Here is a 15118-nt window from a genome sequence, read left to right on the forward strand (position 1 = left end):
TTAATGGCCCCATTCCTCTTCCCTTTCACTAATTCCCTCTTCTTCCTCTGGAAACGCTGAATCACTCTGACTCTTCAGATGCTTAATCCCTGAAAATATAGAAGTCTTGGTTAAAGTTATGTTAGCTCGTGTCGGACATTTTCTTCCTGAAGGAAGAAACAAACAAAAAACCAAGCTCATGGAATGGGTTTTTTTAAAGGCCATACTGACTCCCTTTTTCATAAACTTCTTAGTTCAAACAGTGCTAGGGTGTACTGCCGACAGAAATATTCTCTTCCTTGAATATAGGCTCTTAGGAATTTTATCACATTTTGTTGGAAAAACTGCTGAAAGACACCTTGTAGAACAGAAGAGTATTTGCATCTCTTTTTTCCTTGGTGACCTTTGATCAGATTAGTATTTCCCATCTCAAATAACTTAAAACTTTTCAAGGCTCAGACAGTAGACATGGGAATTATTCTACCAGAATTTCAACTTGAGCCTCTTTCTGAGATTGATCCGCTGAAGGTCATTGCTCACATGGACCCGGTGCCCCATGGTCACAGCTTCCCATGTGCACCAGAGATGTTCACCAGCATGTGTCCCCATAGGCTGTACTCGACCTACAGAGCAAAGAGAGCATCGCACCTGACAGAGAGGGAACTGCCGGAGCCAAAGCAGTGACAAAGTTGAATCATTTCGCACATGGAGCGTGTATTCTGTTGACCTTTAAATACCATGCGGGGCTGGGTGAAAAGGGTAAATACCTATCACAGGATATTTGGAAGTTTAGTTCTGAAGAAAGTTGTGAAGTCCCTGCTGCTGGCTGGTTTCAGCCAGCAAGTGAAGTAGGCTCTATGAAAATTAATCAAATTGCAAAGTTATTTTCCCTGACCTGTGTTCAGTACAAGCAAACAGGCCTCAATGAATGGGCCTAATCCCATCGTCTCAGCTCCACCTTGGTGTGTGACAGAAGAATTCAAGCTAAAAAAAGAGGCAAAATCAAGCTAAAAAGATGACAGAGAAGAGAGACCAGAGAACAGGGGTTGTTATTTTCAAAAAATCTAAACAGCAAATGCACAAGATTAGTTTCTGGGTCCCCTAGTTTTTAACAAAAACAGTCATAGTGGGAACGTAACTGTTAGTCAAAAACGTGTGATTTCAACAAAATGTAAGCCTGAATTAAGTTTTCTGGTGTCATTACTGCCATAACATGAAAATAATTTTGACTTTGTTACAGATCATACATAGTTCTACTCACTATTTCTAACTGTCAGAAAAAAAGCTTCACTTACGCATCAGTTGCTCTGTTTGTTGAGGAGAAATTGCACCCCAGTTGCTTAGATAACCACAGCTGGATAATCAAACACCCCACTGTCATGCACTTGCAGAGGCAAAATTTTCAGAAAGGGGTGCACCCTCAAGGCATACAGGGCAAGATCCGGATTACCTCAAACTGTGAGGAAGAGGAATTGCTGCTTTTTTACAAATAGCTGAAAACAGGATCTTACAATGGGTCTTACAACAGAAGCTCAGCCAGCTCCACTTCCAACAGGAGCCCATCACTCCTCAGTGCCGGGCTCTGCCATCACTGCTCAGTGCTGGGCTCTGGGCTCCTCTCTTTTTCTTTTCTCTACACAGTACCTGGTTCCCTGGGAAACTGTTTCTCAGACGTAAAAGAAGCAAATAAATTAATGCTCCCAAGCCACAGTACTTGTAAGTCTGCCCTGCAATAATCAAACCATTTCCAATTAAGCAACTGTGATACATGAAGAAACACTCTAGGCTGCTCAGCTACCACCAAGCTGGCCTCTTTAGCAACGCTCTTTAGTAAGACAAACACCTTAAACATGATTTCACCTAACTATAGGTTAATAGACATTCATTTCAAAATGATACTGTGTTTGTAGGGCAAATTTGTCTCCTGTTGTTTATCTCTGGACTTACAGAGCCATTTCTTTCACATTCGCAGTACCCATCTAACAGCTACTATTCAGTACTTCAGACAGGAATTTCTAAGAGCCTGAATGTATCATTTTTTAGGAAGTTTTCAAAGATGAAAAGGGAAAGTTATGGACAGAGAAGAGTGCGTGTGATATATAGTTAGTATGGTAAAGCTTCATGGAATGGTATTTTTGGTAGGAGTGAAGACTTTTGGCTGTGTGGTTTAATTGCAATATTCAATGTGAAAATTGCAGGAAATGGAAAGGAATGACATCAGTGAGTGTTACCCATTGATTTTCATGTAGCAGGCAATTATCAATCTTATTTAATGATTTTTTCACAACCTCCGTTCTACAGCCTGCCTTCACTTCTGCCAGTCATTTAATGCCACAGTGTCATTTGGAAGTAAAGACTCACAGGGTTTTCTACACTGACCAATAAGTGCACAAGACTTGATGTCATTATTCATAAGCCTCAAGATGTTCTGACAACATCAGGTTGTCAGAGTTAACTGACCCTATATGTAGCATTATGAAATAAGACACTCAGCTACACAACGAAATAAATCAGAATGAATCGATGTACAGGTGATGAAATTCCTGTCAGTAACATATGAAGACGTGTGACAGAAAAAGCTGCTGGCTTTCCTGAAAAGATACATTTCATGCACAAAGCGTCAGACTTTTACAGTGCAAAAAAAGTCTGGGGTAATAAAAATACTTAGTTAAATGATAGCAATCATACTCTTAGATTAAAAGCGTGTCTAGCCACATAACATTGCAGTAACCCACAGCGGCTGCCAAGGGTGGTTGGAAGCCGTTGGAGCTGGGCATGCCCAGGAGCACACTGGCACGTTCATCCACAGCTCCTGCTCAGCTAAAACAGTTCAAGAGAAGAGGCCGTTACAGTGGCTCTCGAGTGTCACTCCAGCAGGGTTATTGAGGCTGTGTGCCCTGCCCTTTGTCAATAGGAAGCAAGTGGTGAGCAGGTAGTGAGGTGGAGCTCTATCCACAGATATTTTTTTTCTAAACAAGTTGGACCGTTGGATCTATTCATACCCAGTATCTTTGTTTAGCAATATCTAAATTGTTTGCTGAAAGGTTATATTCTGGCTAGAGATAGAGTGAAAACTTATTACTCAGGTCACCCCAACCATTTTTACAACTGTTACTATGGTAACATTAATTTATTAGAAAGGATATTTCCTACTCTTCTTTTCAATCTTTGTACACCAGTAACACAGTTCATGCCCTCAGCTTTCTTAAATAGTAATCAAGAGGCACCAGAATGCTGCTGTTTGGGGTTTGTTTCTATTCATTGATAAGGCACTGTAGTAAAGATGAGCAACAAATATAGACTCTGTGATTTTACTCATAGAAAAAAAAACAAAACAAAACCAGGACATTTGGGGGGGATATATAGGGGATATTTTAGAAGATACTCTTTGTACATACAGCAGATCCAAGTTCAAAACATCAAGTTACTTGTTCCACGGAAACTACACAAGCTTCACAATTTTACTTGCAGACAGGGAGGACTGCAAATGCTGATCCACAGAGCCACCCTGTCTCAGCAATGTCCCTTATTCCAGGCAGTGGGTAACGCTGAATTTGTGGGCACCCTCACTCTCCTGAAGCACTGTGCCTGCACCGTCCTGATGCCATTTCATTTTCTCTCACTGCTCTGCCCCCCAGCCCAGGTTGCCCTGCCCTGCTCTCCCCTTGCGTGTGGAGGTAGCTTATGGGGTCTGAGCCATCCCACTGACTCTGCCAGTCCCCAGTCCCCACTGGCCTTTCTGCTTGGGGATGGGGCTCTGCGCCCGACCCGACTGCTGCTCTGCAACTTCACACCCTGGCTGGGGCTTTGCCCTTCGCCCGGGAGGTCTGACAGCAAAAACCCCCTTCCAGCCCAAAGGCTGCCCCTTCTCACCACTCCCTGACAGCAATTTCGTACCCATGGGTTCTTCAAACTCTATACTCTGCCTTAAAACAAAGCCTGTCTGAACACTGCCTCTTGGTTTCTTTTTCCCTTCCCCCCCCCCCTCCTTTTTATGCTTCTAAAGTCAGCAGGACAAGAATTGTTTTTCCTCAAAGGGCTCATATTTCACTGCAGGTAATTCAATCCAATTAATGCTGATGAAGAAACCCTTAATGCTAAACCATATTCAGCAGCCGTGCACTAGTACACTTTGAACTGGTAATTCTTTTTAGATGAAGTCACTGCCTCAAAGCATATTTCTAGATTACTTATAAATTATGAGTGCAAATGGGACAACTTTCTGGCATTTTTGCAGTCACATAATAACATCTATGCTGTTTATTCAACAGCTGCCTTTTTGCTTCTCTCCATCTGACCAAAGCACCAGATTAGAAAGCTAAGCAGTGTCACAAGATATGAAATAACCAAGTGCTCCTGAATTAAATACCTCCTGGAAAAAAAATAAAACTGATTCGAGTAATTAAGGCAGCTCCCCATCTCAAGTAATTAAGGCAGTTCCCCATCCTATTTAACACTTCCTTCATGCCGCTTCACTGCCCAAGGAACGGTGTTGACATTTACCAAACTCAGGATTGAAGTCTGGTTGGCAATTTGAATTCCCTAAAGTTTGAAGGATTATTTAGTTTTATGATTTGGAGCTGATCTTCCCTCTATCAAAAACACATTTCCAGATTTTCAGAAAGCAGCGAAAGGCAAAGCTGAGCCACAGACAAAGGAACCTGATTTTCAGAGCTTCAGAACTCAAGTCACTTTGAAACTATCAAGCAAACAAACCTGATCAAAGAGGATAACGGCCAAATAAAAATGTCTACTTTATGCCAATCCTAAATGAAATATGTTCTGGTTCCATCAGCAAAAATGAGAATATCAAAACAAAAATCATGTATTCATGCCACTAAACAGCAAAAATAACTTTTCTTTTTTATGGAACATTTTGTTTTGAATTTATCAGTCAAATACATTTTGACTTCTCTGAAACTCCTTCCTCATTTTTTTTCCCCAACTGAAATGAATTTTTGAATTAAAAAAACAACAGAAAAAACCCAAAAGTAATGTAATGAAAAACAACATCCACCACAGGTCTTTGGCTAAGTTGGATGCAGTGGGAGGCAGATGTGACAGTGACAGAGCCCGGAAGAGCTGGCAGGTCTTCAGTGGCAGCCTCCTCCAAGCACAGGAGTGGCCCATACTGATACAGGAGAACAAGTAGCTGTATCAGAAGACCAGCCTGGCGAAGCAGGGGCCCCATGGCTGAGTGCCAATGCCAAAAAGATGATGTGTACAGCAGATGAAAGTGGAGACAAGGTAAAAATGAAGTATAGAAAAAAATACAGGCCCACAATACAGGGATGATGTTAGGAAGGCTCAAGCTCAGCTTGAGTTGAAACTAGCAAAGGGTGTCAGGGGCTATAGGAAGACTTTCTTCTCCTACCTTCACAATAAAAGAAAAAAAGGGAAAATGTGGGCCTGCAGCGGAGTGAGGTGAGCGCTCTAGACATAGACAAGATTGAGGCGCTCAATACCTTCTTTGCCTTGGTCTGGACTAAGGTCTACCAGGCCCTTGTGCCCACAGACAAGGACCAAGGAGGAGAGGAAAGGTTGAGCCAGGAATTCCTTCAGAAATCTTGACCCATAGAAGTCCATGGGGCTGGTGGGCTGCGTGCAAGGGTGCAGAGGGACCAGCTGGTGTCAGTGCAAGGCCATTGTCTGTCATCTTTGAAGGGTTGTGGAAACCAGGAGAGGACCTCAGTTACTCACCATGCATTAGGCTGTGCCTGCAATACTATGTTTGCCTCCCCTGTACAAGAAGATGTTGATAGACTTGTTCAAATCCAGTGGAGGTCACCAAAGTGGTCAGGGGACATGACATGTGAGGAGTGGCTGAGGGACCTGGGATTGCTCAGCCAGAAGAAGGGGCAACTTTCGGGCACCTGACAGCAGCCTGACTGTACCTACGGGGAGGTTACCCAGAAGATGGAGCCAGGTTCTTTAAGGAGATGTCTGGTCATGATTTGGAAGAGAGGGTATTCTGACTGGATATAAGGAAGAAATTACTTCGCTGAGTATATTTAAGCACCGTAGTGGTTTCCCAGAGAGTCTGTGAAGTCTCTCTCCTAGGAGGTTTTCAGTACTGGACTAGACAAAGCCTTGAACAACCTGGTTAAATTTGGTGCTAATTCTGCTTTGTGCATCAGGTTGGACTATATGCTTTCCCAAGGTTCCTTGCAACCTAAATGACTATATGACTTTACGAAATCAAAACTCAGTAAATCTATCTTATAGTTTATAGAAGTGTATTAACAACTGTATAACTGAAGGCTACATTTTGACCCAGGTGAGAGCTTCAAATGCCTTCTTTCCCTGGAACAGAGATGAAACATCTAATCGCACTGGTCAGACTAATCTCAGGAACAAGGTTTCTTTTCACTCCTTAAAACCATGGGGGCAAACTAAATCAGCGTTTCAGTACTGATTTTGGGAAACATACAAACTCATAATTAAGTTATGTGGCCCACTGTGATCTATATATACATATATGTGAGCTATATTTGTTTGTATTTGTTCCCAAATGCAAGGGATTAAAACAATGGGATTAAGGGGTTCCATTGGACCAAGCGCTACTGTATTTCCAAAATCAAGCAACATGGAGCATCTTTTGCATGTGACAGATAGATCTACAGACAAAATCTCACATAGAAATCACATCCCAGTTGTGACCCAGTGCATAGAAATGTCAAAGAAAAGAATTCATTTCCTGAGAGGGAGGCATAGGAGCAGGCTGTCCTGTAGAGCAAGTCCTAGCACACCTACTGTCTGCTGCTGAAATGGTGCATGTTTCTGCTGGAGTTTCAGGGGCAGATCATCTATCTCAGTTACTGTCTGTGGGTGCATGGTGCCTGAGGACTGCTGACTGTCATTGTAGTTAAAAGACTGTGCTCACTGCCTGCAGATTTAACAGATTTTAAAACCATATACTCTGGTAATATAAACAAAGCCTATGCACTCTTATTACAAAAGGAATTGCTTTCTTGCTCAGCTAGGCATCTGCGCAATGGAAGTAACACAGACTCTCAACACTTCACAGGATGTTTTGCCAGATGTTTCCAGAAGCATCGGGTGCTCCACGTGAGGAAATGTGCTCCCTTCTGCCGGTCAGTGCTAGTGGGAGAGCAGCGAGGCTCTCCCTGTGACAGGCACTGCGGTACAGCTCACCTGGGCACCCTGCCCAGGCCAAGGCACAGTCCCCTGCTCCAAGGAGCTCTCTGCTGCGAAAAGCACAAAAGGCTTCCTGCTGTTACCACCTCCAGCAGAAGCCGAGGACTGTCAGAGCCCGCAGAAGCAGCTGCCTGGCAGAAATCTCCTTCCACAGGAGCTGAGCAATTATTAAACGCTTTTCCTCTCTGTGACTTTCATCAGTTTAACAGAATACAGCTTAACCAGCCTCCATTCTCAGCATTTTCTGCTTTATAAAAGTTTAGAAAAAGGAGGTTTAGTCATCTTCAAACATTCATTGTGAGGTGCACGCCAAATACACTTCCATATTTATTTAAATGTAAGAATACATGTCTTGTCTTCCCTCTGTCCCATTTGGTGAAGGTATCAGATACACAGCTGTCGCTATTGGTCATGGAAAGCCTCAAAGCTTACCCCATGCACACACACTGGAAACACACATCCTAGGTACTTTGACCTTCTTGATTAAAAATTCAGTTGTTTGGCCAGAAAAAATTAATTCCTACTATATAGTTTTTTTTGTTTTAAATAGCTGAAATACAGAAGGGTATATACTCCATGCAAGGGCAGGACGGTAAACCAGTAAGGAAAATGCTATAGTTTCCCAAATGTCTATTTTGAGCTTTCTCTTGTTTCCTTTTTGCATAAATGACCTGCTATCTACCATTGTGATGAATCACAGTCTACAGGAGACTCTTTAGTTGGAGAAAGACCACAGCTAACAAAATTCTTAAATTGTGAGAGGGAGAGAACACTCTCAGTTTTATTCTGTTTTGGTGCAGTATCTAGTACAGTGGGAGCCCTGGTCTCTTGGGCATCCAGGCATTACCAGCAATGTTATTGCTGCCTATGCTTGATAAAGAACAGATTCCCCTATTCTAATGGCATAGGAAATCTCATCTGTACAATCAGTACCTGAAACCTTTAATCCATTTTTACTTAATTGGTTGGTTTAGATAAGCTCTCCTTGCATACAAATCAGAGTTCATTGCATAAGCTTTGGTTAGTAACCCCTTAAAAAACATTAACCCCATCCTTAACCCTACTTGTCTCCCCAACTGCACCATCCAGCTCACCAAAAATGATTCTCATTGTCTCCACTTTACCTTTGTTATTTTCTTTTTTTTCCCCTCACTACATCCTCCACTTCCTTTGATCAAGTTGCCCTTGGACTCAGCCTGAAAGCTTTCTGGCAAAAGTGCCTAGTGATCTCTACCTTCATCTTTTCCACTTTGTTGATGTCTTTGCCTCTGACACTTCTTTGCCCCTGACACTTCTTTGCCCTCGTTCTTCTTCCACTGTTTGTAACGCTTTTTCCATTGCCACCCTCTGAAGGTCCTTTTCCCTTCAATCCAGCCTCTGAGGATGGGTGGCAGAGGCTGCAAGTTTTCTTCTACAGTACTCCCTATGTTCAACAGTGTACCTCGCAAATACAGAAATAAGCACCTTTATAAAGGCTCTGATGGAAAGAGTTTGTTCCCTCTGTCCAAATTAAAACTCTAGAATGCATCTTTGGCGGAACCTTGCAGAAGTCTAAGCCATCATCTCAAAGTGATCAAAATCAAGCTCTTGATCTCCACTCCTTTCCAAAATGATTTGTTCATTTACTGTGGACAGCACCACCCTTTTTTTCCCTGACATTCAGGCTTACACATTTCTGATCTCCACTCTTCTCTAGATCACCAAATCCAATTTTCATCCAAGTCTTGCACATCTTTCTTGCTTAATGTGTCCAATATGGTCTTTAGCATTTATCCAGTGAAAACAGTCATGGAAACTCTCCTTATCCTGGGGTTTTTCAGTACTACCACATCTCCTTCTCTAGGCTTTATAAACATACCTTTGCTCCTGCATTCAGCATTCTGCAGTTTCAATCACCTGAATCACTTCCTATGCCACCACTGAGCAACTCACTTTCCCTCTTGAGTTCCATCCACTGTTTCTCTCCAAGATATTTCAGACTAATGGTGACTATTTATGCTTTCAAGGAAAATGAAGTTTCTTTGCATATTATGAGCACAACCAGCTTCTCATCTTAAATCAGGAACTGATACAACTTTGGCACTCCATTTGCTAGCTCTAAAAATGAGCATTTTCATCCTTTCTCCCACATTGCACTGAATGCTGGAGAGATACAACTATTAGCCTCCATGGCCACTTCCAAATCCTCCTCAAAATTCTCAGTTATGGAATTTGAGAAACAAACTGAGAACTTTTCATTTGCCAGCATGCTAAGACAGACTGTCGCATTCCTCCCTAACGCTCTGTAACCATTCCTGGGTTTGATTGCTACACCCCAGCTGGGAGTTCCCTGGTGCAACAACCAACTTCTGTTAAATGTTTGAACAAGGTTTAATGCACCATAGTCCTACTCCATGGTGTGAGTTCCTGGGTGCTATGTTAACGTCTGTACAATATGATAAGAACTGTGGCATACAGCAACCAGTGGGGGATTACTGAGTATGAACCAAGAGCTAGACCATGACTCATATTTGTATGCAAACAGAAAATGTGTTTTACATACCTTTCATGTGTTTCTTCATTCCCACCTACAAGAACAGCTTCAGTCTGCCAGCCTGGCAGCAATTATTTCATCTGCTGATGCTCATGTTCATAAATCATGCCAGATCACCTGTGGCAGGACGCTAGCCCTGATTCCAAGCAGACCCAGCACAAGAGCAGCAGTCCAGCCTCACTGAGGGTGGCAGCCCTCAGAGTGTCCCAAGGCAGACACTCTCTTGGGTGGTCCCTGAGCCACCAGTGGTCCAAAGAACATCAAACAGTAATCTGTGAAGTGACAGCAATAAAACACACAGACCCAGACCTTGACAGTTCCCATGTGTGTGAGTGAGCAACCAGAACAAATGTGAGGGAGAGAAGACAAAATAAAAGTAAATGGACATGGAAAATTTTGCTTTATAGATGTGGGCAACTGCGAACAGTCTGCTTGATGCAGTGTTTGGAAGTTTCCTAAAAGATAGGTTGTTCTTTTTTGAGTAAGACTGAAAGGTGTTGCTCTGTGGAACTATCTCAAAGGAGTCTAAACTGTACTTGTGCCTGTAAGCTTTTGTTAACCCAGGTTTCATGGCAAAGTAATACTAATCACTTGAAGCTTGATAAATAGCACGCAAAGGTCTGCCCTTACTCCTGCGGTCAATGAATCTGAACACAATCAGGTCATTTGTTATTACACAGGGCTTGGTCTTGCTCCTTCAGAAGTTAATGAGACTTTCCCTTACAGTTTTCAAAGAAAGTAGGGTCAGCTTTTGTAATTGATCTTAATTTTCATTTATAAAGAAGAAATAACTTCAAACAGCTACTGTTTATTTACAATGAATGTATGTGAAATACTATAAATTAATGTTGTATGTGGCTTTAAAGTTTGAGGTATGAGATAAACAAAGTGACACAGAAAATTGGCACACTAGGTATTCTCAAACTCCTGTTTAGACTACCCAAGGAAAAGTGAAATCAGGCTGTCACTCTGTCCTTCACAGCTGATGGAATCTTCAAAGGCCAGCTCACATGGTGGGCCTTCAACGTTTAGAATAAAAAGAATCTGAAACGCCAGTGCGGCAGCTTAAACTTTGTTAACATTTTAGCAAGCTATACATCAGAAAAAAAAAAATTGTGTGCTACATTATTTTATACCTAAGCTCAGGCTGAGGAGGAGAAAAAAATTTTCATGTGTCTATTATGATTATGAGACCAAGATATTATTCAGTCATGCAATTTCATCTACTTTTTTTTTTTCTCTAAAGTGCATCTCTTTCACAAGTGCTGATGACTAAATCAAAACCAACTATCTGAAGCATTGGCAAATATGATGGGTTTATGAAGGTCACATACCTGATCTGGAGCAGATCAGATCATCAGCATATCCAGCAGGTCACCATGGCCTCATAAATGTTTGTGAATGATCATTCGGATACCAAGTAACAAGAATTGACTAATTTTGCAAATGTCTGCTGGTTGTTAACTAACTGTCCTCTTAGCTCCAGCCATGCAATACTCAGTCCTCATGGTGAGCCTTTTAAATGACAAATTTTAGGTGCTACTTCCTCCACAGTCAAAAGACTCAGTGTTAAACTACCACAATGAAGACTGTATGAGAGCAGCAAAATTCATGTTGCAAATGTCTGGCTGCTTTCCAGTTTGTTCTCTCACACAGCACTTTCCACTCCATTTTTCCCTCTCAGAAGTCACTTGAAGCAGCACTGGCTCCATACGACTAGCGTGAAGGAGCTGCTTCAGCACAGAAAGGCTTTTGTCAGTCCTCCACAGGCTGGCCAGAACATGCACCGGAGAGAGAGATCAGCTTCGCTGTGGCTGGAGGGACTGCATCGCCCACTTACAGTAGCCAAAAGAGTAAACAGAGAGGCTTTTGTCACCCCAGGCAACTTCTGCTAGTATGCAAACATCTCATTTTGCTGGTTTCTTCCTTGCCTCGCTAGCCTTCAGACTGCAGACATCAGCCAGTCTTCAGAGTTTAAATGAACAGCAGAAGCCCCTGCAGTCAGCTAAGTGGATGTTTCAGGCTGTAACAATCTCAGCCCAATGCTAATTCACTCTTTGGAAAGCCAGAAAACATTTCTCAGCTGATTCTGTGGAGGATGGCTCTTGGTCAAATACTTCAACAACAACTTGAGCAGAAAAACATGCAGAGATGACTTCCACATTGGTAATGAAGTTGGACAGGACTGCAAGGCTCTCCTCCTGCACGGCTCAGGTGTGCTGGTCTGGCTGGGTGGCTGAAGGCTGCAACCAGGAGAGGATTAAAGCTTTTCAGCTGACATTTTTCCATCCCAATTTTTCACAGTTCAGAGATAGGCTTAGAGCTGTTGAATTCAAGTGTGCTTGAATTCAACCAAAGCAGGCAGATCTTCAAAGGTGCTGTGCTCTGACGGGTCCTGGGAAGCTTGCTAGAGGGTCAGAATCACCCCTCAGAAAGCAGCTGTCTGGATGCCAAGTTTTACTGGGCAATATGTTTATTTGCTGGAATTGCTAAACCCTCACTTTTAACACCAATACCGTTTGCAGCCAGGCAGCTGTCTGTCTAACAGTAGATCAAAATCACAGGACTGGCAGAACTGTTCCCTTATGTCAAAGGATTACAGTAATTCCATCAAAAATAGGACCACATTTTCAAACCTGAATCAGCTGCTCCATAATAGCAGGAGCCAATAGCTCTGCTACTGTCACAAAATATGTATTAAAACTCACTGGCCTTAAAAGTTTACGAGTATCATTTTCTAAGCATGGCTTCTTTAAATTAAAACATTTTACATTTTCCCAGGCAACTTCTGTCATTCTTATAATTCACCACATGCTGCTCCGGGCTAGTTTGTCTTTCCAGTTTGAGACACTCTGTAGGCTGACTGCCTTAAAATAAGCCATGAGGGAAAAAGCAGAAAATAGGTTTTACAGCTAGGAAATCACATCAGTCAGGACTTGGGAAAGCTGCTGCTCAAGACAATATGAAACTATGCTCAGTATTTCAACTGCAGCATGTAAGTCTGTTTAGAGGCAGGGACAAGACAAATATTAGTTAGATAGTCTGCTATGTACAAAATAAAATAATGTTGTCATCCTACCTGCCGTAAGTAAAGGAAGGGAAAGGTTAAGGACAATTAGATAAATCTTAATTTTTATAAGAAGTCTTAACTTCTGTATTCTAAGATACATGCCATTATTCAACATAAATTATGGATCAAGCATAGAATTAGGTTGAAGGGTGTGTTTTATGCCAGAGATTCAATTATATAAAAATAACGGTCCTTTCCTAGCCTTAAGATCGATGAGCATTTACAAAAGTGATCCTCCTCTTGTCTCTAGGAACAAATGCTTTGTTCACAGGTGCTATTCCTTTTGCTGAGGATAAGAAAAAGAGTTCTGCTCCCAATATGTTAATATATTGAACGGTGATTTATATGTGAGAAAGGAAATTGAGTCTCATACCAATTTAATTTCCTCTATCTGTTCCTGCCGATAGTGGCAACCAAGAACATTTTCTCTTTTTTTATTTTTCCTTCACCAGTTCTTAACGGGAAATCTCTGATCTGCTCCCCTGGCTACTTCTCTTACTACAGCACAGTTATTCAAGCCTTTATCATTTCTAGTGAAAATTAGAAAGGCATTCTTCTCCAAAACTGCTGTTGAGGCTGCACAAACCAGTCTTCAAAGCAAATGCATAAGCATTTCTAAGGGATTTTACTTCAGCAATTGATTCTTGGGGAAAACACTGTATTAGAGAACCTGAACTGAAGGAGTCCGAGCTGTTTGGATGTTAGGTGGGCTGAGATTTGCACCCAGCTGAGATGTGAGGTAGTTATGGTTGCCATGATATGGAAAAGTACCCTGTGACGGAATAGTAGCATGGCTTTTTCTTCATGCCATATATTTTAACTTCAAAATAAATTGCTTCCATTTGAATGGCAACTTCCATTAGGGTTTAAAAAATTTATTGGCCAGCAGAGGTCTATTTATGGTGGGGACAGGCGAAGCGGTATGCCGCTGCTGAAAAGTCTGCAACAAAGGTAGTGTGTGGCACCGGTGGTGCCTCAAATGCTGGGGAGGGCTGTGACCGCTGACCCAGAGCAAGGCAAACCCACTGCACACTGCTGTTCTGGCAGCGCATGCGGCAGAAGCAAAGTGAAAAAGGAAACTGCTGCATAACTGCAAATTTTTGAGCAGTAAGAACAAAGTGTAGCATTTTTACCTATGCTTTGCTTACAGTGGTTTGCTTGCAAATCAAAAGAAATACATTATATAAACTCCAAATAGTAAAGCAGGGGAATTAAATCTTATATAGCAAAATAATCTCTCAATGTGTGGCACAACCACTGGTAACAATAACAATCACCTTTTCATTCCCCAACCTGGCCCCTCCACAAACCCTTTTTGGAGAAGATAATTTTCTAGATTCCCTTTTTAAAAAAAAGAAACTGCAATGTCAAAAATAAATGTACGTAAATAAAAGAGAATAGGTCCATTCCCTTTGTGAAAACAAATGTTTGTCTCACCATAATTTTGTGTTTGGTTGGGTCTCTGGATGGCAAGGAAGGAACCCCAGGGACATTTATAGATGTAGACTTTAGTCATGTGAATAGGATTCTCATCCTGATCAGCTCTGTTTGTACTGCTCAGGCAAGCCTTTGTGCTGCAATACAGCTGCAGTTCACACCCCTTCGGGCAGGTAAGGTTTATTCAGAAAGTTTCTCTGCAAAAATTAACTGACCTGTGTAGGAAGAAATGTTTTTATATCCTAAATATGTATAGAATTCTGTTAACTATAAAGGGTAAGCTTAAAAAATAGCATACGAGGAATAAGAGGACATAGGTACTTCTGCAATATTGAACACCATGGCAGACTTGAGGAGATATGAGACATATAAGACCCCATCCAGATTGGATGTACCAGGTATTTGACAGCTGTGATTGGATTATCATACAAGGACCAGCAGTTAAATTTAGGTCCAGTCACAGGTCAGATGTAGACAGAATCTGGCATCAGATTTCACCAAGATTTTAATTATGGCCCCTTTTGTTAGAATATATAAATGGAAATGCTCATCCTTAGTTACACAGGGACAGTGCCACCACAGTCTCACTAGTTTTGGCCATGCTGCCTGGCAAAGGTTTTTGATCAATGCAGAATTAATTGTTAAACATTGGGGAGGTTTTGGTTTGGTTTTAAGTGCAAAAATATGTGATTCTTCTCCTTGTTGTAATAATGATAAACCCTGTAAAAAGGTAACATGGTCAAAGCCATCCTTGCTTTACCTCTGCTTCCTAGGTCTTTATTTCCCTTGTTTCCTACTCACTGCTATGGCAACATAAGAACTATCCCTGTGGGATGTCCAAGGGCAGCCTGGGTTTTAGCTAAGCACAGGTGTTAGCTAAGCACAGGTGCCCACCTACCTTTAGGTACTTTAATATTGCATGCACTTGCCTGTGATTCCTT

The 15118-nt window shown here is 41.9% G+C and overlaps 1 protein-coding gene across 1 annotated transcript in view; it reads right to left on the reverse strand.

Annotated features, from left to right (window-relative positions):
• Nucleotides 1-15118, reverse strand: part of PPP1R1C (protein phosphatase 1, regulatory (inhibitor) subunit 1C) — a 55510-nt gene continuing 40392 nt past the window's right edge. The window contains exon 5 of the mRNA XM_009332260.1: nucleotides 1-89. Within this exon, the coding sequence (XP_009330535.1) occupies nucleotides 1-89 (89 nt within the window). The remainder of the gene's footprint in view (nucleotides 90-15118) is intronic.

The sequence above is a fragment of the Pygoscelis adeliae genome, unplaced genomic scaffold (assembly GCF_000699105.1).
Source record: "Pygoscelis adeliae isolate BGI_AS28 unplaced genomic scaffold, ASM69910v1 Scaffold160, whole genome shotgun sequence".
NCBI lineage: Eukaryota > Metazoa > Chordata > Aves > Sphenisciformes > Spheniscidae > Pygoscelis > Pygoscelis adeliae.